General features: G+C 52.5%; 1 protein-coding gene across 1 annotated transcript; it reads left to right on the top strand.

The window, feature by feature from the left end:
* The first annotated feature begins 6,461 nt into the window (after nucleotides 1-6,461).
* On the top strand, nucleotides 6,462-16,883 carry NFATC2IP (nuclear factor of activated T cells 2 interacting protein). The gene is made up of 8 exons (XM_047714306.1): nucleotides 6,462-6,882; nucleotides 7,510-7,582; nucleotides 9,768-9,885; nucleotides 10,708-10,788; nucleotides 10,879-11,065; nucleotides 12,155-12,299; nucleotides 12,417-12,526; nucleotides 14,802-16,883. The coding sequence occupies exons 1-8, from the start codon at nucleotides 6,496-6,498 to the stop codon at nucleotides 14,958-14,960; spliced, it is 1,260 nt and encodes a 419-aa protein (XP_047570262.1). The 5' UTR covers nucleotides 6,462-6,495; the 3' UTR covers nucleotides 14,961-16,883.
* Nucleotides 16,884-17,534: the final 651 nt, after the last annotated feature.

Below are 17,534 nucleotides of genomic sequence, written 5' to 3'. Positions count from 1 at the left end.
TCCTTTGATGTAATGCCCTTGTATGGGAGGAGGAGGGAAGGGAGGATGCCTGTATTCCCATCTGCTTCTGGAATCCAGCAGAGGAGGGAGGGCTGCATCGTAGGTACAAAGGGGCCTTCTCCCTCCGATGGCTTGACCTGTGCCCATCTCCCTCACTTGTATATTAGCTCATTTTATCTTCATAAACAACCCTAGTTCAGAGCTGAGAATCAGAGGCTGAGAAGCTAAGGAATGTGTCCACGGCTTGCCTCACTGGGGTCCGCACTTGAACTCTTGACGGTTTAATCCCAGAGCCTATACTCAGTCTTGACACCCTCCCTTGTTGCAATTTTGTAGATGGGAAAATAAATGTCCGGCTGAGTGTCATGTCTGAGGCCACATGACTGGCGCTTCACAGCGCTAGTTGTGAATCCAGAAATCTGGCTGTAGTTCTAGCCATCGTGCCTACTCTATGATAAACTACATTTTTTTTTAAAAGATTTGATTTATTTATTTAACAGATAGAGATCACAAGTAGGCAGAGAGGCAGGCAGAGAGAGAGAGGGAAGAAGGCTCCCTGCTGAGCAGAGAGCCCGATGTGGGGCTCAATTCCAGGACCCTGGGATCATGACCTGAGCTGAAGGCAGAGGCTCAAACCACTGAGCCACCCAGGCACCCCTCTTTTTTTTTTTTTTTTTAAGATTTTATTTATTTGAGGGGGAGAGAGAGCATGAGCAGGGGTGGGGATTTGGGGGCAAATGGACAGATAGACTCCCCATGGAACACAGAGCCTGATGTGGGGCTCAATCTCAAAACCCTGAGATCACGACCTGAGCTGCAACCAGGAATCAACACTTAACTGACTTAGCCACGCAGGCGCCCCTCCAGAATTCTTTTTCTTAATGCACCAGTTTTTTCTTCATAATGTCCCATTTTTTTTAAGAGCCGCTCTTCCTTCTTTATCTCTGAACCTTTAAAACTTAACTTTCCCTGTATTAACACTATTATTACGTACCAGGCATTGTTCTAATAAGTGCTTTACAGGTCGTGTCTCATTTTATCTTTGCAACTCCTATGAGGGAGGGATGCTAAAATTATTCTCGTTCTCCATCTGAGAAGATGGAGTCACAGAGAAATGAAACACTTCGATTGCTAACTGACCTTAGGTAACTTGCATAACCCCCAGTTATAAAACAGCATGAGGGAGGGAGCACGGTGTGGTTACTATTATCTGTACAATGGGTTGGATTTACCCCTGGTGAGTTTCATTTCACCAGCGGAAGTTTTCTTGACCTCTTTGTGTTTCTCCTGCCTCCAGGAGTCCCCTGAACCCCCTGGGCTCCTCTGCCATCCCTGGGGGCCAGCTTGCTTTGGTTTCTGCCACCATCTTACATGCAACACAGGTTTCTGACCATTTTATTCACGAATCTCTCAGAGTAGGCGTTCATTCCAGAGGTTTGGTTGGAATCCAAGTCCATGCTTTGGAGAACCTTGGGGTTCCGATTTCCTGCTGTGGCTTTTCCCATCCTCTCCCTGTTGGGTGACTTGCTTCCGTACTGTATCCCAAGGTCTGTGGATGGATTTTTTTTTTTTTCTTGTTTTCTGCGCCCAGGACAGACAGCCCATTCTCAGCTCCTAGCTTTGTGCGAGGTGTGCGGTTTCCATTCTGGGCTGTTCCTGGGGCCTCCGCTTAACCTCTGTCCCCATGTGGGGCTTAAAACCCCAATCCTGGGATGCCTGGGTGGCTCAGTTGGTTAAGCATCTGCCTTCAGCTCAGGTCATGATTCCAGGGTCCTGGTATCGAGTCCCACATCAGGCTCTGCACTGGGCTCCTTGCTTGGCAGGGAGCCTGCTTCTTCCTCTGCCTGCCCCTCCCCCTGCTTGTATTCTTGTGCTCTCTCACTTTCTTTCTCTGGCAAATAAATAAAATCTTAAAAACAACGACACCCCAATCCTTGGGATCCCAGCATCCCTGATGGATTTTTGCCTTGAGCCTGCTTCTGCCTCTGCCTCTGCTTGCCACTCCCCCTGCTTGTACTCTGTCAAATAAATAAGATCTTTTTTTTTTTTTTTTTTTAAGGGAGAAGCAGGCTCCCTGCCAAACAGAGAGCCCAATGCAGAGCTCGATCCCAGGACCCTGAGATCATGACCTGAGCTGAAGGCAGATGCCTTTTTTTTTTTTTTTAGATTTTGTTTATTTTTAAATTTTTTTAAAAGATTTTATTTATTTATTTGACAGAGATCACAAGTAGGCAGAGAGGCAGGCAGGGGTGGGGTGGGGGGAGGCTCCCTGCTGAGCAGAGAGCCTGATGCAGGGCTCGATCCAAGGACCCCGTGACCTGAGCTGCAGGCAATGGCTTAACCACTGAGCCACCTAGGCACCCCTATTTTTTTAATTTTTTTTTAAAGATTTTATTTATTTATTTTACAGAGAGAGAGAGAGATCACAAGTAGGCAGAGAGGTAGGCAGAGAGAGAGGAGGAAGCAGGCTCCCTGCTGAGCAGAAAGCCCGATGCGGGGGCTCGAACCCAGGACCTGGGATCATGACCTGAGCCAAAGGCAGCGGCTTAACCCACTGAGCCACCCAGGCGCCCCTATTTTTTTAACCCACTGAGCCACCCAGGCGCCCCTAGGTGCCCCTATTTTTTTAATTTTTAAAATAAGATTTTATTTATTTGACAGAGACACAGCAAGAGAGGGAACACAAGCAGGGGGAGTGGGAGAGGGAGAATCAGACTTCCCACAGAGCAGGGAGCTGGGGCTCCATCCCAGGATCCTGGGATCATGACCTGAGCCCAAGGCAGGCGCTTAACGACAGAGCCACCCACGCGCCCCTAAGTTCTCCCGATTGCTACAGTCCCTGCCATTCCCTATTACCCTTCATCCACCTCCTTTATTCCATTTAGCTTTCCTGTCTGGGCCTGAAACATCTGAGCATGTGACTCGGGGTGAAAACATCCTGCCTTCTTGGGGGTGAATCCATGTCCGGGTCTTCTCTGTGCCCCTGGTACCCAGCCAGGTGGTGGCAGTGATCAGGATCTCCAGAAATGAGTGCGGAAGGAGGAGAGAAGGACCGCCTTGAAAGCCCCTAGAGGATGGCGCCCCTCCTGGGCCACCCAGGGAGGTCTGGCAGAAGGGGGTGGGAGCAGAGCTGAGCCGCAGAGGTATTCCAGCTCTAGTCCAGTCCTCTGGGATCAGACTATCTGAGTTTGAATCCCAGCTCAGCCCTCTCTAGCTGTGCCTCAAGTTCTTCGTGCTGCAGACAGACGTCTGTAAAATAGGGATAATAATTATACCTACCTTAATGAGTCTTAAATGAGATGGAAAGCTCTTGACACTGCTGTAGTAAGCACTCAGCCAGTAGCCAGTATTATGATGTGCCAGGAGCCAGAGGGCACCAAGATCATTTGGACTGGGGCTCCTTCCAGGGCAGAGAATTTTCCAGGACGAAGTCACACTCCAGAGCTTCTCTGTGTCCACATGACCTGCTTTTTGGCAGGGGCCCGACCACTTCTAGCTCTTGAGCGAAGTTGGAGAAGGAGGCTTGAGGGACATTCCAAGGTCCTTGGGGCCAACCCCCGCTGCCTCCATGGTTGACAGCGGCCTCTGGGTGGGGCCCAAGGCTGGCAGAAGGGTTTTGGGTACAATCTTTCTGCTCTCAGCCTGTCGACCAAGAGTGGCCGAAGGCTTCCTGGGACCGGGAGTTCCTTAGGGTCCCCTCTACGGGAGCCTGGGGGGCCTCTGTCCCCTGGTACACAGCGCCATCTTCTGGGGCTATGCCCCTACAATAGGGCTGGGCCCCGTCTACACGGAATAGGGCACCTGTGTTGGGGATATTAGGTGATGGGGCAGGGGGAGGGACTGGGCTGTGCGTGGTGGCTAGGATGCTGCCCTGGATGGATGGACGGATGAAGTACAAGTGATGTGAACATCGTGTTGAGAGGCGCTGGTACTGGGCGTATGCCGTGTGCGTATTGTGTGCGAAGCGTGGGGCGAGGTGTCGGGGGTCATCAGTTGGAGGTGATGTAGGAAGTGTGAAGCGTTGAAGGGGCATGTCTGCGCCGCGCTGGGGTGCGCGATGAGCAGGAGTTGCAAATAAAGCAGATGTGCGGAGGCTTTGTAGCTTCTGAGACGCGCGGTGTGGTTGGTGGGTGTGTTGGGAAATGGAAAGAAAAAACAAAATCTTCCAAGGCGGAAAACCTCCGCCAAGGTAGCAGAGACACAGAAACAGGTTTTTTAATAAAGATTTTCTTTATTTGCCAGAGAGAGAGAGAGAGAGAGCCCACGGTAGGCAGAGGGAGAAGCAGGCTTCCGGTTGAGCACGGAGCCTGATGCCGGGCTCGATCCCAGGACCCTGGGATCACGACCTGAGCCGAAGGCAGACGCTTAACTGACTGAGCCACCCAGGCGTCCCCACAAAAACAGTTTTTATTATTGAAAACATTAAACCAGAATGTGATGCACATTACAGGCATTCACCTGAAGAATAAAACTGTCATGGGTGCCTGGGTGGTTCAGTGGGTTCCGCACCTGATTCTTGATTACTCCTTGGGTGGTGATTTCAGAGTCCTGGGACTGAGCCCCGTGTGGGTTCCCAGTGGGGCTCTGTGCTCAGTGAGGAGGCAGCTTGAGATTCTCTCGCTCTTCCTCTGTACCCCCACCCCACATGCTCTCCTTTCCTCTCTCTAAAATAACTAAATAAAATCTTTAAAAAAAATAAATTTGATGAAGGCATTTATGATTTCATATTCCTTGCATGTCCCCTCTCCCTTGAGCACTAAGCATAAGCCACCAGCTTCCTACAGCCATAAGTGCTGCTCTTTCCGCCCACCGGTCTTGTCCCCGGGTTACAATAAAAATCACCTTTTTGCACTGAAAACATCTCAAGAATTCTTCCTTGACCACCCACTCGTGGCTCCACGTCAAGCTCTACTACCAGGGTGGGCTTGAACTCTGGACACTGAAATCAAGAGTCACACGCTCTACCCACTGGGCTACCCAGGTGTCCCCCAACTTCATTGTGAATACGACTTTTTCCCTTCGGTTTCACACAAGGAATTCTACAGGTAGCCAAAGCAGGTACAACCCCTTAACCTGTTTTCAACATAAAATTTCAAAAACCCTATATTCTTTCCAAAAGAAACAATAACTAGGCCTCCAGTAAGGGGATTTGGCAACACAGTTTGTCCTGCAGCGTTCACGCTAACTTTATCATGGCCGTGGGCTTCTCTCCAGGGGAGAAACAAGCTTCTGGCTTATTTATCACCAGAGGTGGTTCGCATCTAGCAGCAAGGCCCCCACCAAAGTTAGGCTGTTATTCTCCCCAGGAGGGGGGGGGGCGAGTGGAGGGGGGAGATCCGGAGCTACCTCCCCAGAGGTTTGCATTTCAAAATGATGACTACCAGCTCCCTGGAATCCCTGAGTTATAGATTTACATACATTTGGAAAGGACCAAGAAAAATTCTGAAACAAAAGCAGGGGGGGGGGGGGAGTCACACCCCTTCTTTTCAACCGGGAGAACTAAGCCTCTTAGTTTTCTTCTGGATTTGCCCGTCCAGGTGTTGTTTGCGAGGCGTGTTGTGCTCAGGTGTCCGCGGTGGGCGGGTGTCGCGTGGGCGCAGGTTGTGTTGACTGCGTGTGAGGCTGGTCAGTAGGCGTTGGGGGCGAGGGAGGCTATGTGTGACGTGGAAGGCTTTTCAGAGTTGAGTGGGGTTGAAGTGCTGGGCTGGGCCGGGGTGTGTTCCATGTGGATTCTGCACCTGTGGTTGGGGATGGCGATTAGTGGAATTAGCCCACAACCTAGTGGCGGTGAACAATTCACGAGGATATCCCAGAGGGCTAAAGCCTAATTCCACCGTGGGTTTTTCGTTTTTGTTTTGTTCGCTTGTTTGTTTTTAAGTAGCCTCCACTGTGGAGCCCACCAGCCCCAAGATCAAGACCTGAGCTAAGGTCAAGAGTCAGAGGCTTAACAAACTGAGCCACCCAGGTGCTCCTATTGCCGGTTCAGTTGGTAGAGCCGGTGACTCTTGTTCTCAGGGTTGTGGGTTTGAGCCCCAATTTGGGTGTAAAAATTACTTTTAAAAAATGATAGACGATAAATAAATAAAAGAAAGGCAATTCGGGAGGCCGCTTTCGAACACCTTGTGTTCTGAGGGCCTAAGGACTACAATTCCCAGGATGCCCCGCTCCCCCACCAACCGGGTACCCAGATCTCTAATGGGGGACCGGAGTGGGCTGGTCAAGAGGGAGGCAGCCGGCCAATGGGTGAGCTGGAACGAATAGAAACCCAGGCTGATTGCGCCGAGGCTGGTTGGAATCTTTGGCGCCCTGGTTTTAGTGGTGGACACTTGATGGGCGGAAGCGGCGACCAATGAAAAGCGGGGAGGGGAAACCACGGGTTGTGGGCGGGGAGAGGCGTTGACTAGCAGACGGTTCACCCAATGACGGGCGGAAGTCGCTGGAGGGGGCTGGACGAGGCGTCTAGAGGCGGGGGACCGTGGTCGGCGGGTGTGTGCCATGGCGGAGCCGGTGAGGAAACGGGGCCGCCGGCCGCGGGGCGGCGGTGCCGGGCGAGGGGCTCGCGGGTCCCGGGGCGGTCGGGGTTGTCGTCCTCGCATCCCGCCACCTCCAGCCCAGCGCACCTTGGACTCGGAGTTTGTGGACTTGGTCAGCGACAGCGATGAGGATATTCTGGAGGTCGCAACGGCGGGCGGCGCTGCGGACTCGGTCGAGGTCCCTCTCCCGGAACCCTCAGGGCCGGCCGTCCCCCGGGACGACAGCGACAGCGACAGCGAAGGGGCGGACGCACCACCAGCCGGAGCCCCGCGGGCCCCGGTCAGGCGACGGCGGCGGCTGTTGCTGGATCCGGGGGAGGCACCGGTTGTTCCGGTGTACTCCGGGAAGGTGCAGCCGGGGTCCCCGGGAGGGCTAGGGCGGAGGGCTGGGTTTGGGGACGGCTGAGGTTAGGCTTCTGGGGTTGGTCTTGGGGGACTAAATGGAAGCAGGGGGTGGGGCAGAGAGATGCAGGGTTTGTGAAGAGGTTTGGAGTGTGTTGGGAATTTGGGATTCCGGGAGCTGGAGTGTTGGGAGCAGAGAGAGAGGCTTAGGGACCGGGATCCCTGATGCTTCAGAGAAGGGCTGGCAGAACCTGGGACTGGAATTTGGGGCCTGTCGGTTTTTGAGATTGGGGCCCATTGCTAAGGATCATGCTGGGGTCATGGAAGTTCAGAGAAGGTTGGGGACTCCAGGTGGTAGGGCGAGCTAGGGATCTGGGATTTCCCAGGATTCCGAGAAAGTGGGATGGCTAGCAACCTAGTAAGAAGGTAAAAGAAGAACTAAACTTGCATCCTCAGAATGTCTTGGGGAAAGGGGGGTAGTCGTAAGGGTACTCAGTTTTGGATCTTGGGGAAGTTGGGCTCTTAACTCCCCCAGAGAGGACTTGGACTTGAGAGCTGGAAGAAGAAAAGAGTCCTCTTGCTTTCCCTTTCAGTGGAGGGAGGACTTGGGACTGATTCACTTTTGTCTTTACAGGTGAAAAGCAGCCTTCATCTCATCCCAGATCACCAGTCCCTCCTGAAACTCTGTCCCCCAGAGGCTGAGGAAGGTAGGGGCGGGCTTCCAGGGAGAGGAGCCTAGTGCTGACTTCTCTGAGGAAGATTCCTGGAGTTTACAACCCTGTGGCCAATTTTCCCCTGAAGCTCAAAGGAAGGGGATGGGAGGGTTGACTCCTGCATCCTAGCCAGAAAAAAGCTCCAGTCCTGAATTGAGATGGAGTGTTAACCAGGAGGCGTAGGAAATGCTGCCAGGCCGCCCTAACCCCCGCCCGATAGGCACAAGAGTGTGATAATCTACAGAGTTCTAGGCCATCTCCAAAGATTCTGATTCTGCAATCCTGGGGGCCGGGGAGGAGGAGCTGTTGAGAATCTGTAACATCTTGGTACATCGGCAACAAGTTCCTTGGGAACATTCTGGAGCCAGCGTGGTGTTCTTTGAATCTTACCAGGGCTGCCAGCCTTGGTCCTCCCCCAGTGATGTGGCTTTTCCAAACCACCCAAAGGCAGTGCGTAGGAATCAAGTTTGATAAGGAAGTGATCCAGTGGGCAAATGCAGACCTTGGACCAAGACTTCTACACCATGAGCAAGCATGGTAGGATGATCAGGAGCTGATTTCAGAATCAGCTGGCCCGGGTTTGAATCTCAGCTCTACCCTCTGGTAGCTAGCTGTGTGACCTGGGGCAGGCTCCTCTCTCAGTGCTTCAGTTTTGTCATCAGGAAAATGGGGATAACAGTGGATCCATGTCAAAGGATTTTGGTGAGAGTTAATTAAAGAGAATGTATAGAGAGCTCTCTCTTGGGGTACATTTATGCTTTAGGACAGTACCAGGAGTGTGTAAGTCCAAGGGTCCCTCTGCCCTTGCTCCACATGTAGGCCTAGTAGTGCTGGGCATCTCCCAGGAGCTTGTCAGAAAGGCGGAATCTCGGGTCTCTAGCAGCTGCCGCATTTATCGAGGACAGGATGTCTCAGCCTCGGCACTGCTGACATTTGGGCGGAGCAATTCTTCGTGTGGAGCTGTCCTGGGCATTGTGGGATGTTTGGCAGCATCCTGACCTCTGCCCACCAGAGGCCGGTATCACACGCTCCAACCCCCTCTCCCCCTCACTGTGACAACAGAAATTGTCTTGAGACATTGCCACATGTCCCCTGGGTCGAGAACCACTGATCTAGGACTTATTTATCATTGCTTTGTTTTTGCAGTATTTATATTTATTTTTGTGGTTAATGATGATCCTTTGTGGGTGGCTAACAAAATGGGAAAGATCCTCGATGTTCTAAAATAAATCTCTAGTTTCCCATTACAAGAAATCCTAGTTACAGTGAGGGATTTAAAGAAAGGTCTTCAACATTATAGAGGTATGGATGGCACGATGTGATAGTGATGCCCACATGGAGGAAATTTGAGAAATACAGGCTCAGAGGACCTGTACTTACCTCTACTTCCTTCCCTCCCTGCGCCCCACCACCCCCACCCCATAGTCTTGCTCTGCCCATCTAGTTGGGTACAGGAAGGACATAAGAGGAACTTTTGTTTGTCTGTTTGTTTTAAGATTTATTTATTTGAGAGAGAGAGCACACAGAGGGAGAGGGAGAGGGAGAAGCAGACTCGTTGCTGACCAGGAAGCTCAATGTGGAACTCGATCCCAGGACCCCCGGGATCATGACCTGAGCCGAAGGCAGATGCTTAACTAACTGAGCCACCCATGTCCCCCAAGAGGACCATTTTTTTAAAAAAATACCAGCATCTGGTTAGAAGTATGTTTTATCACATACATAAATAGTACATACACATGTAATAAGGAGTACATGTGTATTAGGTAAGTACGTGTTTCCTAGGTTGTGTTTATTTTGTATTTGTGGGGTGCAGCTGATCAAAAAAGTGAGAAGAGATTAAGTGAATCATGGCTTAGCTGGAGAGGGTCACATTGTGACTGTCCACCCTCACCACGCAGGCTCATGCCTTAGCGCGAGACTCAGACACTCCTGCTCTGCCAGACTCCGGCTCGTCCTTTTCTCTGCAGCAGGCATTTCCCTGTGACTCACGCCCCGCCAGCACTTCCCCAGCGTTACTGCGCGGTTATGTGTGTGTATGTGTGTGTGTGCGTGCACGCATATTGGGGCTCCTCGGTCTGCTCCTTTCCTGGGACCTCGAGAAGCCCCTGGCATGCCTCTGCTTGGCCTCTTGCTGCCCTCCCTTCATTGACCTTGTCCGCTTTTCCTTCTCTGTCCCCAGAGACGGATATGGCAGATTCCAGCAGTCCCCATGCTGAGGATGCCCTGTTTCCAGAGTCTCCCTGGAAGAAGAAGCTCAGGAGTAAGGATGCGGAAGAGAAGACAAAGGAGGGGTTTCTGTGAGTGAGGCCGGGGCACTGCCCCCTACCCCCCCAGCAGAAAGGGAGCCCGAGGGCTGGGCTGAGGTGCGGGCAGGATCCTCGGGTGGCTCCTGAAAGGGTAAGGAGAAGGGATGGAGGGAGTGGAGGGAGCCTCCAGGCTCAGGTGAGGAATGAGGGTCTTGGGAGGAGCGCTGGGCCCTTCAGGACCACCCATGGGAGTGGAATGTTGCATCTTTGCTTCTGACAGGTGTGGCCATGGGGACCCTTGTGTTTCAAGCTACCTGTCTCTTTAACTAGCTCTGTGGTTCACTTCCCTTTTCTAGAAAATGGGGATAACGATGGCACCTGTGTCAAAATTTTCAAGTAGATTAACACTTGGCATGTAGTAAGTACTTGGTGTCCATTGGATATTACCAGATACTCACTTCCCTTTTCTAGAAAATGGGGATAACGATGGCACCTGTGTCAAAATTTTCAAGTAGTTTAACACTTGGCATGTAGTAAGTACTTGGTGTCCATTGGATATTACCAGATACTCACCTGGGAAGTGACTTACCTTAAATGTTAGGCATTTAAAATACATAAATGAACAAATGAAGGAATGAATGAGTGTTAGGCATTTTCCTTGCCAATATTTAGGTCATGTAAGTATAAAAATGAGGGCTCAGATTTTCCCTGACTTTACCTCCCCCTATCCACAAGATGATGTTGCTAGAAGATTCTCCCTTTTGGTTCGAGCTCTCCCCCTCTTGCTCCGCAGTGGTCCATAGCTCATGAGGGGAGATACTGGGTTGGGGTCCCCTCCTCTTCCTCCAGCGCAGCCCTCTCTTCTCTTTGCAGGGTTCAAGACACCTCTCCTTTGCCTTCACCTCTGCCAAGGACCAAAAGCAGAAAGCATACGCGGGCACTCCAGAAGTTAAGGTGCCAAGGGCAGGGGGCTCGCTGGGGTAGAGAAGGGCAGTTTGGCGGGTGCCGCCCCCTGCCTGACCCAGAGTCCTTTCTGCACCCCAGGGAGGTGAGCAAGCGCCTCCAAGATCTCCGTTCCTGCCTGAGTCCCAAGCAGCGCCAGGGCCAGGATCACCAGCACCAAGAGGACGAGGTGGTCCTGGTGGAGGGTCCCACCCTTCCGGAGAGCCCCCGACTCTTCCCGATGAAAATCCGATGCCGGGCTGATGTGGTTAGACTGCCTGTCAGAATGGCAAGTGCCTGGAGGGCCTGTGGGAGAAGGTTCCCCCGAGCTGTAGGTGGAGCGAGCGCGGTGGGTGGGCACAGGGGGACAGTGTCCCGCTTCACCCATCCTGCTGGTGCCCCTCCAGGCCCCACAACCCCGTGCCTTGGGTTCACTCTTCCCTTTATCCCGATGGTCTTTTCCTCACCCTCCCTTCTCCAGCAGACCGCCCACCCACCCTTCAGTGCTCCATGTAAGCATCCCGAGAGGCTTGGCTTGGTAGCCCCCCCCTCTTTCCTTCCCTCGGACCCTGTGCTTCCCATGAGCACTTGCTTTGATGGCAGCCTTCTGCACACGGGTGTCACTCATTCATTCGGAGCTCCCCTGGCTCCCTGGTGAAAGGACCATGTTTGTAGGGATGAGCCCAATGCCGGAACAAGAGCGGTAACAGAAGCAACCATTGGTTGAGCCATAACCACGCTTTGGAAGCAGCTAAACCAGACTGTGCAAACATGCAGCCCATGGCTTTAGCAAGCGCATCTTTGTTCGTCTGCCCTGCAGATGTAGAATGCATTTATTTATTTGTTAAGAAAGATTTTATTTACTTGGGAGGGAGAGAGAGTGTGTGTGCTGCTGTATGAGCCAGGGGAGGGGCAGGAGGAGAAGCAGATCCTCAGTGAGCAGGGAGCCCAATCCCAGAACCCCAGGATCATGACCCGAGCTGAAGGCAGACTCCCTCACTGACTGAGCCACGCAGGCACCCCTGCAGAATGCTTTTAAAACATAGGAGCTCATTGCCAACGCTTGCACCATGAGTGATTTCCTGGCTTCTCTTACCTAGGCAGACGTAGCTGCACCCGTCTGCGAGAGTTGGGGACCTGTCGAGAGTGGCCTGTCGCAGGGGGCGCACGAGGTCCACTTTGCTGTGGTCTGCGCCATTGTCCTTTTTCCTTCCCAACCCCCATACGGACATGGCTTTATTCTGTACTTCTCCAGGGAAATCTATGGAGCCACAGCTGAGGAGCTCAGCCAGTAGCAAAGGCCAGCGACATGTTGGAGTGGTGGGTGGGGCAGGGCACGTCAGGAGGTGGCCTCCTTTGCTTCTTGTCCCCTCCCCAGTCGGAGCCCCTACAGCGTGTGGTGGACCACATGGCCACCCGTCTCGGGGTGTCCCCAAGGAGGATCCTCTTGCTCTTTGGAGAGACAGAGCTGTCCCCTACTGCTACTCCCAGGACACTAAAGCTCGGAGTGGCTGACATCATCGGTGAGAGGAAGGCGGGGAGGTGGAGCCTGGAGGAGGCCTTCGCCACAGGGAGGGGATGAAGTTGGCCGGGCTTCCAGGCCCCACTCAGGCCTGGCTTCCTGATCCTCCTTCCCGCAGACTGCGTGGTGCTAGCAAGTTCTCCCGAGACCTCAGAGATGTCCCAACTGCTCCAGCTGCGGGTGCAGGGAAAGGAGAAACACCAGACACTAGAAGTCTCACTGTCTCCGGTGAGTGGGAGGCATGGCTGTGCATGCCTCTCCCCCTGCCCTCTGTCCTCCTGTCCCTCCCACCAGTTAACCCAGGGGGCTTCCCTCTGGTCCCGAGTGGTTTGGGTTCCCGCCCATCCTAGAGCCTGGCAAAAGCCCGCTGTTCAGCTTTCTCCCCATTGCGCCAGGAACCTTTGCTCTGATCTCCTGACTCCTCCTGTGTAAAATGGAAAGGCCCTTTGTGACCGTGAAACCCGTCAGAGTAACTGCCAGGCTTCTAAGCGACAGTCCCCATGCTAGAGAGAATTCACGGTCAGGGGCTTAGTGAGTTTCACAGCCCAGTTAGATGGAAACTGCTGTTGTTACCCTTATTTAACTAATAGGGACGCGTGTCTAGAGAAGGGGTGCAACTTGAAGTATTGGTTTCCTAGGCTTGCTGTCACAGAATGTCCCAGGCCAGGTGGCTTACCCAAATGTATTCCCTTGAGGGCCTGGAGAGTTGGAGTCAGACACCGAGGTGTCGCAGGCCCGTACTCCCCCAGAGACCCCGGGCAAAACCCTTCCTGGTTTCTGGGGGTGGCCTGCCACTGAATCACCCTGGTCTCTGCCTCTGTGGTCACGTAGTGCGGTCCCTGTGTGTCTCTGTGTGTGCGTCTTCTTGCAAGGACATCAGTCACTGGGGCCCACCCTCACCGAGTGTGTGCCCTCCTCTTAACCCGATTACATCTGCCAAGACCCTGTTTCCAAATAAGGTCCCACTCGCACTCACCGGGGCTCAGGACCACAGAGGATTCGTACCACTTGCCTAGGGTCAGGCATCAGTAGAGTGGGAGAGCATGGCCTCCAGTTCAGGTCGTCCTCACTCTGCTTTGGGGTCGGGACTGTCTGCTTCATGGTGACAGATGCTGCACTGGGATGTGAGGAACTGGGGGCTTGCAGAACCTGCCTGACCCAGAGCCCACATCCTGAGCCTTGGGCTCCATGGCCCAGTCCCCTAGAGAGGAGCCCAGCTGTGCTGGCTTCTTTGTCCACTTGCCTTCCCCTTGTGGTCTCCCTGTCCCGAGTCCTCTGTCCATCTCTACAAGTTCTCAGCCCCTCCGTTCAAATTTTTTTTTTTAAATAAGATTTTATTGTATTTTAAAAAAATTTTTTTTAAAGATTTTATTTATTTATTTTGACAGAGAGAGATCACAAATAGGCAGAGAGGCAGGCAGAGAGGGGGAAGCAGGCTCCCCACCCAGCAGAGAGCCCGATGAGGGGCTCGATCCCAGATCCTGAGATCATGACCTGAGCCCAAGGCAGAGGCTCAACCCACTGAGCCACCCAAACGCCCCTAAAAATTAAAAAAAAAAAAGATTTGTTTATTTGATACAGAGAGGGGTGGGGTGAGGGTAGAGGGACAGGGACAAGCAGACTCCGCGCCAAGGGTGGAGCCTGATACGGGGCTTGATCCCACGACCTGAGCCGAAACCACCCTGGGTTTCTGACTCACCCAGGTGCCCCCTTAAGCTTTGTTGTTGTTGTTTTTTTAAGATTTTATTTATTTATTTGAGAGAGATCACAAGTAGGCAGAGAGGCAGACAGAGAGAGAGAGGAATCAGGGTCCCTGCTGAGCAGAGAGCCCGAGTGGGGCTCAATCCCAGGACCCTGAGATCATGACCTGAGCTGAAGGCGGAGGCTTAACCCACTGAGCCACCCAGGTACCCCTTAAGCTTTGTCTTTAAGTAATCTCTACACCCAGTGTAGGGCTTAAACTCATGACCCCAAGATCAAGAGTCACATGCTCTCCCGACTGAGCCCGCCAGGTGCCGCCCCCTCTTTTCAAATCCTTTTTTTTTTTTTTTTTTAAGATTTTATTTATTTATTTGACAGAGAGAGATCACAAGTAGGCAGACAGGCAGGCAGAGAGAGAAGAAGGGAAGCAGGCTTCCTGCTGAGCAGCGAGCCCGATGCGGGACTCGATCCCAGGACTCTGGGATCATGACCTGAGCCGAAGGCAGCGGCCCAACCCACTGAGCCACCCAGGCGCCCCGACTCTTTTCAAATTCTTTTTTTTTTTTTTTTTTTAAAGATTTTATTTATTTATTTGACAGAGAGAGATCACAAGTAGATGGAGAGGCAGGCAGAGAGAGAGAGAGGGAAGCAGGCTCCCCGCCGAGCAGAGAGCCCGATGTGGGCCTCGATCCCAGGACCCCGAGATCATGACCTGAGCCGAAGGCAGTGGCTTAACCCACTGAGCCACCCAGGCGCCCTCTTTTCAAATTCTTAACCTTCATCTTTTTCCCTCTCTGTCCAGGACTCTCCTCTCAAGAACCTCATGTCCCGGTACGAGGAGGCCATGGGACTCTCAGGCCACAAGCTCTCTTTCTTCTTTGATGGGACAAAGCTTTCAGGCAAGGAGCTGCCTGCTGATCTGGGCATGGAATCCGGGGACCTCATCGAGGTCTGGGGCTGAAAACCCCCACCGAGGCCCAGCCTGGACTTGGGGACAACAGCTGCCCCTTTTGGCCCTATATGGGTTTATCCTTAAGCTGATGCAAAATTGAGCAGTGACCTTTGACACCCCCCTCCATTGACCCTGGTTTCAAGCCTGTAGTTCTCTGGTTAGCTGTGTGGTGGTTGTTGCCACCCTGGGGGGACTGTGACTCCATCCGCATGGTATGCTGCATTGGCAGCCCCCCGGGACCCAGAGAATGTATTCCTCATCCCCAGGCTTTCCTTCCTCAAAATGTCTGTTGTATGAAACCGCTCCAATTTAGAGCAAGTGGAAATACATGGCGGGGGGTGCGAATTCCAGGCCTGGAGTTTCTGCCCTGCCTGAGACCCGCGGTGGCCCTCAGCGGGTAGTGGATGAAGCTGGCTCAAGGCATACACGTGCTCAGTTGTGGGACTGAGCCAGCTCACACACACAGTCATGCAAGCAGGGCAGATGGCGGGTCACCCTTCTCTAGGACAGAGTGGATTCTCAGCCTTGCATGTCTTCCTCACCCCAGCACCCTTGAGAGCCAGCCTTCCTGATGCACACACATTGTTAAAGGCATAATTGAGCACATCCGAGCTTTTCTGTTTGGCTCTCGGGGTGCTCGTCCATGAAAGGCTTCTCCGGGCTTAGGGCTCTCTCTTCCCTGTTTTCCTCCTGTCACGCCGAGCGCCCGTTTCACTTTGAACACGAATGTATCCTTGTCAGATGTGCTGTCGCCTGTGGGGATATACTTCTGCGACATGTGGTCTTACTCTGCTGCAGACCTTGGGCTGTTTCTTCTCTCACTCAACACGTGTTGCTCCTTCTCCGTGCGCTTCGGTGCCGGGACCGCTCCGCGGCGTCCCACATGTTCTCCAAGGGGCAGACAGCTGGGTACCTCCAGCTCCCAGGCTCGTAAACAAAGCCACGATGTCTTCCGTGGGTCCCCTTCCACGCTTGCATGGAACGTTCTCCGGCATAGCCACCGGGGATGGGAGGACAAGTCAGACTGGTTAATTTCCTATGGTTCTACCAAATTTTTCTTTCGATTGGTCATCGAGCCTCCCCCCGGGGTGGGGAGGTCCCCACCAGTGCTTGTTGCTGCCCTGCTTTCTCACTTTGGCCAGTCCGTTGGGTGGAAGGTAGTGGCATGTTTCAGTGTCCATTCATCTGATCGCCAGTTATTGGGGGGGATTTCTTCCCTTTTGGGGATTGCTTTCTGTGCCTGCCCCGACAGGTGCAAACAGCTCTCAGGACGGCACTCATGTCTGGTTATTTAGGGGGTGCCCTTCACCAGGCAGAAACACTCAGTTTTAATGTAGGTGTATGAACTGTTTTGTGCTCTCATTTGTTGCTTTTTGTTTTCTTATTTAAAAGTAGTTTAGATGGTTTATGTTTCCTGCTGTTGGCTTGTCAGCTTGTCCTTTAACCTTTAGGCCGCAAGCTAGGGCTGAAGTCCAGCTAGTACAGCCCAGTGTGCCCATTGGCTGGCGTTGTCTCCTGCACGATGAGACATTGGTTCTCCTTGGTTGATTCCGGGCTGCACTCATTGCTGAATATTGAGTGGTACTTTTAAACCGTTTGGTTTCACCTTCACATGTGAGATCCAAGTTTTGTTTTCACCCCGAAACGAGCCAGTCTTCTCAAGTGCTGTCTACTAATAAAGCCATCAATTGTTTGGCAAAAGTATGTCACTTTCTAAAACCTTCTTTTGTTGGAATACGACATTCCTTTGATCTTATAATATGAGAAAAACAGAAAGAAGCCTGTATAACATTTAAATAATCCACAATATGGTATGACTCTCGTTTTTTTTGTTTTTTTTTCAGGATCTTTTATATCCATTAATGTTTGGACACATTAAAAATGTGTATTCAGTCTTAGCCAATAAACGGGAGTATACTCACCTTGTGTCTACTTGAGAATTTCTGTCTTTCCGGCCCTCGTGGGACCCCTGCTATGGCCCCACTGACTGAGACCATTAGTTGTCCCCTTGCCTCCATTCTTCCTTCTTCCAGAGTAACGGAACCCCCGGTGAGGACAGCTCCTGGCAGTCTCTGTCGTGGCCGGGTGCCAAATTAGCCTCATGGGTGAAAGCTGGGGAGGGATGCGCCTGGCAGGGTGTTTCCAAAAGTGGCCAAGTGTGAGCCCCTCTCCTTTGGTTTCTTCCTGCTGCTGACAGGAGATGATCTTGGGAAAGGAAGCCACTTGGGACGGGACAAGGAGAGAAGGAGCCCAGGTCCCACCAGCCCTGCACTGCTGACCTCCAGGCTTTCACAGGAAGGGGAAATTCCATCCTGTTTAAAATCAGTGCTCTTTGAGGATTTCTGACCCTGGCTGTGTCTATTGCAAGCCATATTGTAGTGACCCCCAATTTGCTCAGGTTTCTATCCAGGAGTGGAATCGCCAGTCACTGAATGTGCTTGCCTCTGTCTGTTCTTTCTTCAGTACCTGCCAGATTGCTCACCAAAGTGACTGGACCTCCAGTGCTAGAAGATTCCGGTTTGTTCTTCCCCAGCACTTAGACTCAGGAGGAGATGAGAAATACAACTCATTTTATTTATTTTT

This window comes from Lutra lutra, chromosome 18 (genome assembly GCF_902655055.1).
Source record: "Lutra lutra chromosome 18, mLutLut1.2, whole genome shotgun sequence".
NCBI classification, from domain to species: Eukaryota; Metazoa; Chordata; class Mammalia; order Carnivora; family Mustelidae; genus Lutra; species Lutra lutra.
The sequence above is the reverse complement of the archived record's forward strand: the minus strand, read 5'-3'. Positions and strand labels throughout refer to the sequence as shown.